The sequence below is a fragment of the Dermochelys coriacea genome, chromosome 27 (assembly GCF_009764565.3).
Source record: "Dermochelys coriacea isolate rDerCor1 chromosome 27, rDerCor1.pri.v4, whole genome shotgun sequence".
In the NCBI taxonomy this organism is placed as follows: Eukaryota; Metazoa; Chordata; order Testudines; family Dermochelyidae; genus Dermochelys; species Dermochelys coriacea.
Window position 1 is genome coordinate 1,860,742 of NC_050094.1, and position 14,544 is coordinate 1,875,285.

Below are 14,544 nucleotides of genomic sequence, written 5' to 3' on the forward strand. Positions count from 1 at the left end.
TCCCCTGGATCTTGCTTTTATTCCAATTCAAGTACATCGCTTCAGAGGTTAGAAAAATAGGTTTTAAGATAGCAATACAATTTTCATTGACCGACCTTATCTCCATCACTTGTGGGTCACATTTCTGTACATTAAAACTCCTAAAGGTTATTGCACAATTTTACTAAGCATTTATTAAAGGATCAGACTTCTGTTCTGGAGTTTAAAGTATATTAAAAAAATCAAGGTGCCTGTAAACAAATAGATGTTGTAGGCAGTGCTTATTTGGGTTCTTATCAGCTCTAGACAGATAAAAGATGAGAAATTCAGAACCATCCTTGAAATTTAAGGCAGGCCAACTGTAATTTTTTTTTTTTTTTTTTTTAAGAATAAGTGACTACTACAAAAACATGATAAAGTAGAAGCAAAGTAGAGAACCAACCACTTGCCCACCAACCCTACTGTATTTACTTTTTTTACAGCAAAAATATTTGCTAAATCACCAGAAAACAAAATGGGTTTATATGAACCCACTTACATTAGAGAGTCAGTGGTTTAGAATTGGAAATAGGAAATTCGGTAGTCTGCAGAGAGCAGAGATGCAAAATAATTAAGTCTAAGCCTTCGTTCTGTTGATTTATTAGGCAGTATAAGCCATTTAAAAAAACAAATCCCTTTAAAAATTATTCAAAATTTATTCCCAGCTAGGAGAATGCTATTTTGAATATTTTTCTAGAAATCACACTGAAACTGTTACATTTACAAGTAATTAAATTTATTGGAACTAATGGATTTTATGGTTTTCAGAATTTGGCCGATTTACAATTCTCTAGGGTTTTCCCCCCTCCCCCTGGATTTTTTCCCTTTTGGTTTAAACATAAAATGCATCATAAATGGAGTCAAATTTACTTGCACATCAAAAAGAGTCACATCCCCTCCCCTTGAGTCACATTTGTCTTAAAAAAGGGGGAATTCTCAGTTGCACAGAGTTAGCAGAACACACACACTACACTATAGCTATAGCTTCAAAAACAATACAAGGCTGTGGTTTATTCTGATTATGTATCATAAAAAGGATCCACTGTCTTATATACACATGTATATAATGTTACATTCCATCACTGTAAAAAGTCCCGCCCCCCACCCACCCCCAAAAGTTTCACTCTCCAAACTTGGAAAGAGCGTTCTCCTGTTGTCTGTAAAGTTCATTCTCTTTCAACAGCTTCAGGTTCTCAGCTCTCAACATGTCCAGTTCCAACTCGAGTTCTCTTACCCTAGGATCCTCTGCGGAGTCCCCCCCATATTTTTTGCTTTCCATCCTCAGCCTGTTGTTCTCATCTTCCATCCTGGAAAGGCATTTTTCCAGCTCCAAGTACTCCTTGATCAGCTCCTGCTTGCTCATGTTCTGCAGGCTCTCCACATGGTATCTCTCGTAAGTCTCTGAGAAATCCCTCTGGAGAAACTCACTGCCGTCGCCTCCCATCCCGTCGCTGCCTCCGTCCTCGTCCGCTGCCTCCTCCAGGAAGTCTTCCTCGCTGGTGTCATCCGACTTAGCTGCAGCCTTCTTGGGGTAAAGGCCAGTCTTAAGATCCGGCTCCTCCTGATCGTGATCCTCCATCAGGAACTGGGTGGTGTTGTAAGGAGCCACGGGCTGCCCCTTGGCGAACATCTCTGCTCGGAGCCGGGAGGCCCGCTGGCTCTGCTTCTCATCGAAGAGCTTCTTCTCCTCCCAGCTGAGCTTGTAGTAGGGCTTCCAGTGCCGCTTCTTCTTGGAGGGGCGCCTCCGGTGCTTCTTCTTGCCCAGCTGCCGCTGCCGCCATTCCTCCTCTCCCCCGACTGGGGGCCGGCACCTGTGGCCCCCGGGCCCGGCACAGCCCTGGCACTGCGGGGCCGGCTGGGGCCCGGCTCTTTGTCCCTCCGCGGGAGGCTGCCCCTCTCCGGCGGCCCAGGCGCCGCCCTCCGCCCCCTCGCCCCGGCAGGCCCCGGCGGGCGGCGAAGCCTGACAGGCGCGCTCCTCCGCCCGCGGGCTGCCCGCCCGCTGCTCGGCTCCTCCCGGGGGCCACCTCCCGGCCGGCTCCGCGGCCGAAGCCGGGCGCTCAGCGAGGAGGGGGTCGGCCATGGGCGGGCAGCTCCCGCTCCTCGCTGGCCGGCGCTGAGCGCCTCAGGCGGGCCTCCTGCCCCAGCGGCTCTCTCCGGCGGGGCGGGGCGCGGCGGGCTCAGGGGCGGGCGCTCTCCCCCCGGCGCGCCCGAGCCTGGCGCATCTGGAGCGGGCAGCGCGGGGAGTCCAGCCGCCAGGCCCCAAGGGGTTAAAGCGTCCGCGGCCGCGAAGGGGTTAACGCCTCTGGTCCCGCCCCGGAGTGGGCCGCTGCCTGGCTGCTGCGCCGAGACCGGACACATTCATCTCAGGGCTGGGCTCCGCCCCCTCCCGCTCCTTCTCCTCGGGCTCCGCCTCTCGAGCCCCGCGCTCCCAGCTCCCAACTGCGGCGCCCAGCCCGCTGCCTCGCCTTATATAAAGGCCCAGACCCCGCCCCATTCCGCGCAAGCGCGCGGCTCACCCTGCGTCCTGGGGCAGGCTGGGATTTGTGGTTCCCCGTCCCGATCGATTCCCTGGCCCGCGCCTGCTGGAGCGACTACGGTTCCCAGAGTTGCAGCAGAGCCTCTCCTGCGGCCAATCAGCTCGAGAAGAGGGCGCGGCCAGGCGCTCATTACCACCCATTGGCCTCCGAGGCGTCTTCGGGAATACGATTGGTCCTTCATCTGTGGCTAGACCAATGAGAGAGTAGGGGTGGCACTTGGTCCCTACCATTGTTTTTTCAGGGGTCTTAAACTCGAACGGCTCCAAGCGACCTTCAAGGGGCTCTCTAAGGACAAAAGTCAGTAGCCATACGGTTCCCTTTTTCTCAGTATGTGTGTGTCGCGGAATGTGCTATCTTCCCTCCCCATGAAGAGGAATGGTACGATCCAAAATAGTCCTGGATGGCTTCGTGCGTTGAGCGGATGAGACTGCGGATTGGGCCACTTTGCCCCTCGGTCGCAGCGTGGGGTACGGGTGGGAGGTGAAGTCCGACTGGAAACGAGAGGGGCCTAAAGCGACACACGCGTGGGAGGCGGAAGGACACCAGGGATTGAGAACTGCGTAAAATGTAGGGCGACGGTGATGAGGCCTTGATTGGAGCGCAGGAAGATGTAAACAAACCAGAGAGAGAGAAACAAGTCCCATCTTAAAGGGACAGTGTCTCCTTCTCTTCGCAGCCTCCCCCATCCCCCACGACCAGCCAAGTAGAGCTGGGCTAGGAGGGGAGCCCGGACTCCTCGCTCCTAATCCTGGGTGGGGAGCCTCGTCTCCTGGGCTCTCTCTGGGAGGGGCATGTCCCATTTTCAGAGCTGGGTTTTGAACCCAGGCTGTTGGGTTCCAGTCCTGGCTCACTTCCTCGCCCTAACCAATCCCTGCCCTCGCTGGGCCTCAGTTTCCCCATCTGTAAAATGGGGCTGGAGTTAATGTGTGTAAATCCCACACCTCATGCACACTGCCTGGGGTTGGCCTGTGCCAACTCGGCCCCCAGCACTGCAAGAGGATGGCTTGTGTTCCCCACTCCCTACCCACACGCCTTCCGTGGCTGATCAGCAAACCTGCTTTCCCCCATCTCTATTGAAGGCTCTGGGCTCTATAATGAGCCATGGAGGAAAGATCTGAGTGTGTGCCATCTCAACACACCGCAAGGATAGAAATGGACCTCCAAATCAGGTGGGGAGCACCTAACATATGGTGACTGGTGGGCTACCCATGCACCTGGCATGGCCCCAAAGCCTGGCTGATAAGACAAACGTGGCCTACACAGGGCTGGTCACAAGCACGTGAAATCAAGGGTCTCCTCAATCCCATGCCAGCTCTGAGCCTCACAACCCTGTGATGTCTTTTTCTGCACTGGAAACTGAGAAAGAGGGCACATCTCAAAATGGAGCGGTACTACGGGGGAAGGAGAGGGGCAGGTCTGCTGCTGTTAGGTGTCCTGCAAATCCTATGGGGTACAGACCACTGTCTCTTGGAAAGTTTCCAGGGCAGTTTTTGATGTTGCAGAAGCTAAGGCCCCAATCCTCAAAGGTATTTAGGCTCCTAACTTCCTTTGCAGTCAGGGATCTGGGCCAATATGCCCACTGGATGCCAGCATCTGTAGCGCTAGAATTAAAATATCAAGCTTAATCTGACCTTCCATCAGGAGAAGTACAAGGAATGTTTGTCAAACTATCAGGACTCTTTCCTTCACTCAGTCCCCCCTCCATACCCCCAGAATTAGAGCAACCGGGGATCTTTCACTGATAATGAAAGGGGATTGGGACCAGGCTTGTCACTTGATTCTGCAAACTGCATGAAGGCAACGGAAGGGTTTTCCCCTCTCTTTCATGTATTACATTTGGGGCTGTTTTGCATCGTGCAAATTTAGGAAGCCAGTGCAGCTGGCTAAACCTCTACATCTTTCTTGGATGGCCAGTGGGGTTACTCCTGGTATAATTCCAGGCTGAGAGCACACAAAAATCCCCCTGCCTTTAAACAAGCCAGCAATTCTGTTAAAGAAATCATGAGGAAGCTTTCATTCAGTGTGTATGGAAGTGCATTTTTGCTGTGTTAAGGAGGCAGCGTGGTCTAGTGGTCAGAGCATGGAACTTGTAGTTCTGGGGTCTAATCTTGACTGCCATTCTCTTACTTTGTCCTCACCCACAACCATTTCACATTTGGGGACAATGTCTATCTTCAAGTCAGCAGCACTGCTATGGGTACCCGCATGGCCCCACAGGATGCCAACATTTTCATGGCTGACTTAGAACAACGCTTCCTCAGCTCTTGTCCCCAATGCCCCTACTCTACTTGCGCTACACTGATGACATCTTCATCATCTGGACCCATGGAAAAGAAGCCCTTGAGGAATTCCACCAGGATTTCAACAATTTCCATCCCACCATCAACCTCAGCCTAGACCAGTCCACACAAGAGATCCATTTCCTGAACACTATTGCGCTAATAAGCGATGGTCACATAAACACCACCCTATACCAGAAACCTACTGGCTGCTATATTTACCTACATGCCTCCAGCTTTCATCCAGATCATACCACACGATCCATTGTCTACAGCCAAGCTCTAAGATACAACCGCATTTGCTCCAATCCCTCAGACAGAGACAAACACCTACAAGATTCCTATCGAGCATTCTTAAAACTACAATACCCACCTGGTGAAGTGAAAAAACAGGTTGACAGAGCCAGAAGAGTACCCAGAAGTCACCTACTACAGGACAGGCCCAACAAAGAAAATAACAGAACGCCACTAGCCATCACCTTCAGCCCCCAACTAAAACCTCTCCAGCGCATCATCAGAGATCTACAACCTATCCTGAAAAATGATCCCTCACTCTCACAGATCCTGGGAGACAGACCAGTCCTCGCTTACAGACCGCCCCCTAACCTGAAGCAAATACTCTCCAGCAACCACACACCACACAACAAAAACACTAACCCAGGAACCTATTCTTGCAACAAAGCCCGATGCCAACTCTGTCCACATATTTATTCAAGTGACATCATCATAAGACCTAATCACATTAGCCACCCCATCAGAGGCTCGTTCACCTGCGCATCTACCAATGCGATACATGCCATCATGTGCCAGCAATGCCCCTCTGCCATGTACATTGGTCAAACTGGACAATGGATACAAAGAATAAATGGATACAAATCTGACATCAGGAATCATAACATTCAAAAACCAGTAGAAGAACACATGGGGGGGGGAGGAGGGATAGCTCAGTGGTTTGAGCATTGGCCTGCTAAACCCAGGGTTTTGAGTTCAATCCTTGAGGGGGCCATTTAGGGATCTGGGGCAAAAATTGGGGGTTGGTCCTGCTTTGAGCAGGGGGTTGGACTAGATGACCTCCTGAGGTCCCTTCCAACCCTGATATTCTATAATTCAACCTTTCTGGTCACTTAGTAACAGACTTAAAGGTGGCAATTTCGCAACAGAAAAGCTTCCAAGAAACTGCTGAGCTTGAATTAATATGCAAACTAGATACCATTAACTTGGGTTTGAAGAGAGACTGCGAGTGGCTGGGTCATTAAACATATTGAATCTATTTCCCTAAGTTAAGTACCCTCACACCTTCTTGTCAGCTGTCTAAATGGGCCATCTTGATTATCACTACAAAAGTTTTTTTTCTCCTGCTGATAATAGCTCATCTTAATTAATTAGCCTCTTACAGTTGGTATGGCTACTTCCATCTTTTCATGTTCACCTTTTCATGTATGTATGTATATATATATATATATCTTCTTACTATATGTTCCATTCTATGCATCCATGAAGTGGGCTGTAGCCGTTGAAAGCTTATGCTCAAATAAATTTGTTAGTCTCTAAGGTGTCACAAGTACTCCTGTTCTTTATTCACTTACTTGTGTTAGCTTACCCTATCTGTATCTCAGTTTCCCCATTGTAAAATGGGGATTGTAATATTTGCTTACCACACAGGGTGAATTGGGAGGCTCCATAAAGCTCTTTGAGATTCTTGGATGGAAGGTGCTCGAGAAAGGCAAATATTTTCACTATAATACCTTTCAAAAGCACTTAACAAAGCTTAATTAATAAAAGGACCACTCTCAGATGAACAATAGGTATTTTAAAAAATTCTTACCCATGCTATCAATTATATGTTCAATTAATTAATTGGAAAAAATTTGGAAAATCTTTTTTAATTTTTACTCTTTATACTGTTTTTGGTGTTTGTTTTGTTTTTCATTTCATTCAAGTCCTGCAGACATTTATGTATGTGGGACAGCTTTAAAGAAATTATTTCCTTTTCATTTCCTGAAAAACATTTCTCTTACTTTTCAGTTTTTATAAAGGCTTGTTTCTACAACAATCAAATTTTGGGACCTAATTTCAGCTGTCTGTGTTATTTTTGAGCCTCAAAACATCCCTATGAAGGAGGTAAATCTGATTATCCCCCATTTTATTTACTGTGGAAACTGAGGCACAGAGAAGCTACACGATTTGCCCAAGGTTACACAGTGCATCAGTGTCAGAGGTCAGAGCAGAATTGTGTCTCCCCATTTGCTGCTTTGTGTGTACTTACTGTGTTAGTTTAGCAAGCCTTTTGCACAACACCTTAAAGAAATTGCTTAAAGAAGGTATAACAACGTCACTGCTTCTAAAATGTCTCTCTGCCTCAGGCCTAAAGCTGCACCTTCAAGTGATGAGCTGAAGAGGGAATATATTCGTTCTCACTTTACAATTGATCTGAAGGGAAAACTCCAGTGCAGCACAAAAGAGATTCTAGTTATTTCATCTAATGACAATGAAGACTCAGCTACTAACACACTTTCTTCCAATGTCTTAAATATAGTAAGAAAAGACTAGCTCACAATCAGACAGGAAGCTGCCAACTTGTCAGTCTGAAGATGAAGATTAAAGCACCGGAAATGCTGCTCAGTATCTGGCTGCAGGAGGAAACAGGAGCCGCTCTCATTTGCTGCAAGGTATGTCCTAGGGCTTTTAAAAAGTGGTTATAACCACAGCAACAGCTCACCAAAGAGGAACCTCTTCTGGGAAGTAAAATGGCAGCTCCTGCAGCGATGGCCCAAGGCTTCTGCAGGCCTCAAGTCTGGAATGTTCCCACACAGAACTGGATGCCTGATGTGCACATGCAAAAGGATGCACGTGAAGTGTGTGTGTGTGTGGGTGTGTAAATGGCCAAGCGGCCTCCGACAGTTTCTGCTCACATGACCTTGTTTAGTGAATAGTGAATAGTTCAGGTAGGGGGACCTCCTTTGCTGGATGGAAATAAGGGAATAACATGAAAAATAAGCTACAACCCTTATTTTAAAGGACACTTTAGGGAAACACCATTCCCCTTAGCCTATCATATGTTTTTCTCTCAAGTGGACATTTCTACTGCCGTCATGTATACAATGCAACTATCATAAGCGTCGATTTAATGTTTAAAATGGTCAAGGGATGTGCCTTAAAATAAGAGACGGTTGGTTGCCCTACGTTTGGGCCCAGGCCTGTTGGCTGGAGCAGACACAGCGTAAAAGCCAGAGCTGAGGATCAGAATCTCTAGCCCCAAACAGCCAGGAGGCCTGTGTAGCCAGGCCCTGCCTGCTCTGTTTAGCTAGCTTAGGGACATTTCTAGCCTCAATTCCCATAGGCTCTGAGAACCCCACCGGCTTAATGCATTTATTCTCAGAACTCCTTGGGAGGCAGGACAGGGCTGTTACCCCATTGTACAGGTGGGGAGGACGAGGAACAGAGAGATGAAGGTCAGATCTGCCTCTTTAGGCCCCACTGACATTCTCAAAACCGCCCCTGAGCTGCCACCTAGCCCCATGGGTGCCTAAATCCCCTAGGTGCCTGGTTGGTATTTCTTAAGCCACTGAAGCCCTGACACCACCCCACAGCCAATGGGCAGTTTGGGGCCCTCACTCAAGCCCCCACTCTAGAGGCCCCAAAGCAAGATTCTTCAGTTAATGAGGGTGGGGGTAATGCAGGTATCGCCAGCAGGGCCTGATCCTGTCAGCAGCGCTTGAATTGTGGGGAAGAAGTAGGGGGACCCTGAATGTCAAGTGGCTTTAATTTAAACCCCAGTGAGAAGTAAGGGGGCCATCAGCCAGAAGGGAGCTAGCCCCTACCAGTAGTAAGCCTCCCTCCCCGCAATGCTCCCATAATTCAAGCAGTGCTTGTGGGTGTGCTCTGAGCACCCTAACCGCTGATACCCATCAGACCCCATGGCAGGGGGGCTGGATCTAAACCACCTCTAAGTGTGAGGACAACCCAGCACCCCACAAGAGACAGCCAGGGCCACAGGTTTGGGCAGCTAGGGCATGGCTAGGAGAGGATTTGTGGCCCAGGATCCAGGGCAGGAGGAGGCCCATCGGCAGGTGTGCCAGGTCAGCCGCTTGGGCACCTGAAACCCTCTCCTTGGCATTGTATGCCAGGCTAATGTAGGCAGCTCCCTGCTCAGTTTGCCAGCTTCTGGAAACCCTTCCTTGGGTGCCTGGCTCCCCGCAGGCCTCGTTTGGGGAGCCAGGGCCCTAGCATGGGGCTAGGGGATACGTTTGTCATCGCAGCACGCACGCACTTTGCCACGAGAGCAGGGGACTGGACTAGGTGGCCTCTCAAGGTCCCTTCCAGTTCTATGATTCTGTGATATGGGCCTACGGCAGAGGTTCTCAAACTGTGCTCCGCGGACCGCGGGTGATCTCGGATAGTTCCCTCTAGGGTGCACTCCGGGCGGCCACACACGAGAGAATGAAGGGCCACCCACCTAATTAGTGGAGCCGTGCTGGCGTGGCTCCACTCATTGCGTGCCTGGACCCTGGAGAAGACGCACATGTAAGGGGAGGTGGTGCCGTGGGGGAAATGGGGGGAGGTGGGAGGGGGCAGTGAGGTGAGAAGAGGGGGTGGGGGGAATTTGGGACGTGTGGGGCTTTGTTAGCCAGAGAAAGAGGCGACTTTCCCCAGCTCCAGGGCAGACAGTCTTGCTTTGACGATGTCAAGAGACAGAGAATCCCCCCCTTCCCTTGGTGGTTTGGTCCAACAATTAAACACCCTCACTAGTCAAAATGTGTTCCGTATTTCTAACTTCAGTTTCTCTGGCTTCAGCGTCCAGCCTTTCTCGGCTAGATTAGAGCCCTGTAGTACCTGACACTCTTTCCCCAGGAATCACCTCTCAATCTTCTTCTTGGGGTGCTCACAGATAGAACTCTTGGCGTCTCTTCTCCAGCGCTCAGATCATGTTTGTGGCTCTTTTCTGCACTATCCAATTTTAATATCTTTTAAAAAATGTGGACAGCAAAACTGCATGCAGGATTCCAGGGCCCATCTCAGCGATGTCATATACGGAGGCAAATCACCCTCCTTATCTTACCCACGGTTCCCCTTTCTACAGGCCAGGATGGCATTAACCCGGGTGACCCCAGCATTGCACTGGGAACTCATGTTCAGTTGTTTGTCCGTTATGACCCCTCCATCTTTTCAGCATCCCTGCGCTTCAGGGTACAGGCCCCTATTCTGCAGTCCTTGGACCTAGATGTAGAGTTTTGCATTTGGCTGCATTAAAATGTGTTTTCTGTGAATGGGCCCAGCTTAGTAAGTAGTCCAGATCTCCATGGATAACAACTCTGTCCTCAGCATTATTTACCACTTCTAATACCCTACTGGGCAGGGCGCATGGGCCAGGCCACACAGCAAGGGCATAGTGCAGAGAGATGGCGCGTGATCACTCAGGAAAGCAGCTTTGCCACAGGGACAGTGCATGGCACCGGGTATTTGTTCCCCTCTCTGCATGCCCACAGGAGACACCAGCAGCTTGGGAAGATCCAGGGGAGCCGAAGCCCCTCTTGGCCATGTTATCCTTCTGGCTACACTGCAGCGTGGCTAAGCTCAGCGCTTCCAAGCACTGGAGCTAGCATTCATGCCCGTCAGAGCCACGAAGCTCCCAGAGAAGCAGACTTTCCAGTGCAACTTGCTGAGCCTAACCTGCCTCCCCACTCCCAACCTTCTACTGCTAAACAAGCAGGGCAGCAGGGCTGCAGCCCTCTGTGCAGCATTGACTTTTCCAGGGCCCCTTTCCCTACAGACCTTTGGGAAACGATGGATTGTGAATCTGTGCAGAAGTTGCACTGAAATCCTGGCCTGTCCCCATCAGGGCCAGGTGCTGCACAGGTGTTCCCAGGCTGCTGCAACTGCCTACCCCTCCTGCATTCGCACGGGCTCCATCCTGCCTCACGGGGCATGGGCTTGGACACTCAGTGCTCAGCTCCCTCCTGGACCTGAGCAAGGTGGCCTGGCACCAGGGCCCTGGGGCACAAGGCAGAGGAGGAGCTATCTAAAGTGCACACACAGAGACAGAGCAAGAAGCTCATGTGCAAATACACACACACCGAGCGAGAGGTTCACATGCAAACACACACACAGATATCTCAGACACACTCAGCATGAGGTTCATGAGCGAGTGCACACGCGCACACGCACACACACAGTGACAGGCTCATGTACTGAACATATTTATGGCAACTCGTATTAATAATTACATCCACAAGAACTAGGTTAAAGGAATGTTGCGGTTGCAAAGTTAAGCACTCACACGGTAGGAAATGCCAGAATTAAGGCTGCCTGTGGAACCTTAATTTGGCCCCTTTCTGCAGGTGCATTATGGGACAGGCTTTACTTACATGATCACATGGGCCAGCGGCAGGGTTTAGCCCTTTAGAGCCACAGCAGAGACCTCAGCCACTTGAGCTAACAGAGCGACCTATAGCACATGGGGGAGGGGAGGGGATGGGACAGCAGGGGTGGGGGGCATATAAAAATAAAGTCTTTGTCAGGAATGTGCAGTTGTTTGTATTTCAGTAGCGCCTCCAGCCACGATCTGGGCTCATTGGGTTGGGTGCTGCGCAATCCCACAGCCAGAGAGGCTGAAACTGCCCACATCACTGAAGCACCGGCGTGCACTACCGGCATGCAATGGACTTGCAGGTCAGGATTTGTGGAAGCGCTGCCTGGGGGGAGCTGAGCTCTTTTGAAAGCCAGGCCCATAAGCGCCGAGCCCAGGCCTGCCATTACCTGTGCACCCGTGCGTCGGAGAGCCAGCCAAGTGCAGGGTTGCCAACTCTCCTGATTTTATTGCAGGTGTCATGACAGTTGGTCTTTTACTTAAAGCCTCAGTGCCTGGAGAGGCTCCCAGTTCTTTGTGGAAAAGGATATTTCTAGCTCTCACTATCGTGGAGACAGTGTGACCCCCAAAAGCTCCAAAGATGGAAGGCAAAGGAACAGAGCCCACCTGACTATTGGAACCCCATGACGGGGGAACGGCTGGCACCTGATTGTTGAATGTTTGGGGTTGGCCTGGGGTATGACACACTGAGTCAGGGGAAGGGCAGGAGTTCACCCCAAGACTGAGGGAACAAACCCCTGTGGCGAGTGAGCAGCAACAGCCCCTATGGCTGAGCTGCCTCTGTGCCCAGCCCCACACATGTCACTTGGAGGGGCTGGAAGGGCCCTGTTCTGCCACCCGGGATACAAGCCATGCCCGCAGTGATCCGAGGCATGATGCTGCAAGGGAGAGCAGGGCACTTTTGGGGAATGCCCAAGGCAAGTCTTCGGTTCCTCCCCAGCTCTCCCGCCACAGGCAGTGGTGGATTCCCAGCCGCAGACATTGGCATCGGGGACGGGACGCAGCAGAGGGCTCTGGCCATGCTGGCAGGTCGGGATGGGATCGCAGGTGGGGTTCATGGGAGGTCACGTAGGGTGGGGCTGGGAGGAATTGGGCGCAGACCGAGGGCCCATGGTTACATAGTGCCATGGGATTCACCTGCCAACTGCCCTCAGGGACCTTCCTCTGCGTGACGGGGCAGGGCCCCGAAGGACACGTATCGGACTCTGTCATGCGACGCCCAAGACAAAACCATCAGGAAAGCCCTGAGATGCCACAGCAGAGCTGGGGGCCTAGGCCTGGACAAGTAAGGCCTGCTGTGGGTCAGGCCGAGCTGGGTAGATGGCCAGGGCCGGGTGACCGGGGGATTGTGGGTCGGGATTGAGGGGTTTGGGGGGATCCCAGTGGCAGAATAGCAGAGCTGATGGTCGAGGGAAGCCCAGGGCTTGGATAGCCGGAAGGCTGCGGGTCGGAGCACGGATGGAGCTGGTGGGGGGTGGAGGTTGCCCACGCTGTACCTGTTGCTGGCCAGCACGGTTGCGCCCTCCCTGAATTAAGAGCTGTTCCCTGTTCGTTGCTCCTGTTACCCAGAGCAGCCCCCCAGCTCAGAGGCCCTGGCCGGGGAGCGGAAGAGGTCAGTCCTTGCATCCAGGCTTTGCCTGGGCTATACAAAGTGTCTGTGTATTCAATAGGTCACCTTGTTTGCACTCCAGGAGAGCAGGCTGTGTCTGTCTGAGCCCAGGCGCGGCTGGCAGGGCTGTCTGCATGTGATGTCACGCTGGTGCCATGAAAAGGAGCCGTAATCGCGACTGGGCCAGAGGCCGAGCTGTGGGCACAGAGGCCCCGTGTTCTCTCCGGGAACAAAAGACCTGACAGCTCGCTACAGTCTGGCAGCCTTGACGGGAGATACGGGGACATTCACAGCAGAGCTTGAATGGGAAGGAGAAATCAGGGCAGGCTTTATAGGCGGCATCCCTGCAGCACAGAGGGAGGGAGAGGGAGGCAACCCTGGTGCACAGACCAAGGTTCTGCTGTGGCAGGGGGTTCTGGGGTACGGGTGCTAGAGACACTGGAGTCAATGGGTGCTGCGGGTGCTCAGTGCTTCTGAAAAGCAGCCGTGGAGTCTCAAGCTGGTACAAAACACAGTGGCCACTTTTGAAAGTTTGCCTGTAAGTGATTTTACCCAGCGGGGCTCCAGCAGTGCTGGCAGTGAACCCAGAAGTCCTGACTCCCAGGTCCCTGCTCAAATTGCTATAGCCCACATTCCCCCAAGGGCCAGGCCTAGAATGCTAGACCCTTTCCCTAGCTCTTGTGGATCCCAGTATTAGCCAACGTGTTTTGTGTCGCTCCATGTGCAATATTTTGATGCAAATTACTTAATGAGCTAATCTGCATATTTGTAAAGACTGTAGATATAATCATAAGCCTCAGCTGGAGGGATTCTGTTGCTGATAAAAGGCCTTGGTCTATGTGGTCCCTGGAGAAGGGCTCCCCTGCCAGGAATGGCTGTGGCTTCCCCCTCAGAGCCAGGTGGGGGCCACAAGGAACCCAGGGCTACAGTAGTGGGGAGAAATGACCCAGTGCAGGGCTAGCGAGTGATGCCAGGGAGCCAGCTGTGGCACCAAGCAGCGGACCCCAGACCATCCCCCCAAGGTAGTTATTCACCCAGCCTCTGCTCAGCCCCTCTGAGCTGGCCTCTGTGCCATGATCCCGCCTGGGATTACATGATCACACAGTAAGTGTCAGAGAGTACCTAGGGCAGGCCGAGACACCCCGTGAGGTGTCTTGGAGTCAGCAGTATAAAGGTATCTATGAATCCAGTGCAGGTAGGAAGCAAAGTACAAGTGAACAAGAGCAGGGGTGGGAAAAGATCAGAGGAATGTTCTGTGAAATCAGCAGGGGAAGGAGATGCAAACAAACCCAGGTCCCTCAGCAGAAAGAAGAACTATAAATGTCTAGATATAAATGCAAGGCACATTCCCCAGGGAAACTCCCCCTTCTCAAAGTCCCCCCTCCCTGGTTGAGCCTGTGCCCAGGGACCATTTCGCTCCAAGGCTGTTTGCTACAGGGCCGAAGTGGGAAGTCCGTTTCCCCGTCACCCAGCCAAGCAGCTCACAGGCAGCCCCAGGGCTGAGAGATGGGTGACAAATTTTAGCATGAACATTTTTCCATCTAGAAATGCTGGTTTGCTATCAAAACATTTCTCGGGAACATGTTAACGTCAATTTTTTTCAATGGGAAAAGTGGGAAATGGGGAAAATCTTGATGTTTTGATTAATTTCATCTTTACTTTGATATTGCATCGGAACATGAATTTTAATATTCTATTTAATAGAATCTACATCTTCCATCTATTATAGCAATA

The 14,544-nt window shown here is 51.4% G+C and overlaps 1 protein-coding gene across 1 annotated transcript; it reads right to left on the reverse strand.

Moving 5' to 3' along the window:
- Positions 1–601: 601 nt before the first annotated feature.
- HEXIM1 (HEXIM P-TEFb complex subunit 1) lies at positions 602–13,874 on the reverse strand. The gene is made up of 2 exons (XM_038385440.2): positions 13,845–13,874; positions 602–2,387 (listed from the first exon to the last, which is right to left on the reverse strand). Exon 2 carries the CDS (start codon positions 2,096–2,098, stop codon positions 1,139–1,141), a length of 960 nt encoding a protein of 319 aa, XP_038241368.1. The 5' UTR covers positions 2,099–2,387; positions 13,845–13,874; the 3' UTR covers positions 602–1,138.
- Positions 13,875–14,544: the final 670 nt, after the last annotated feature.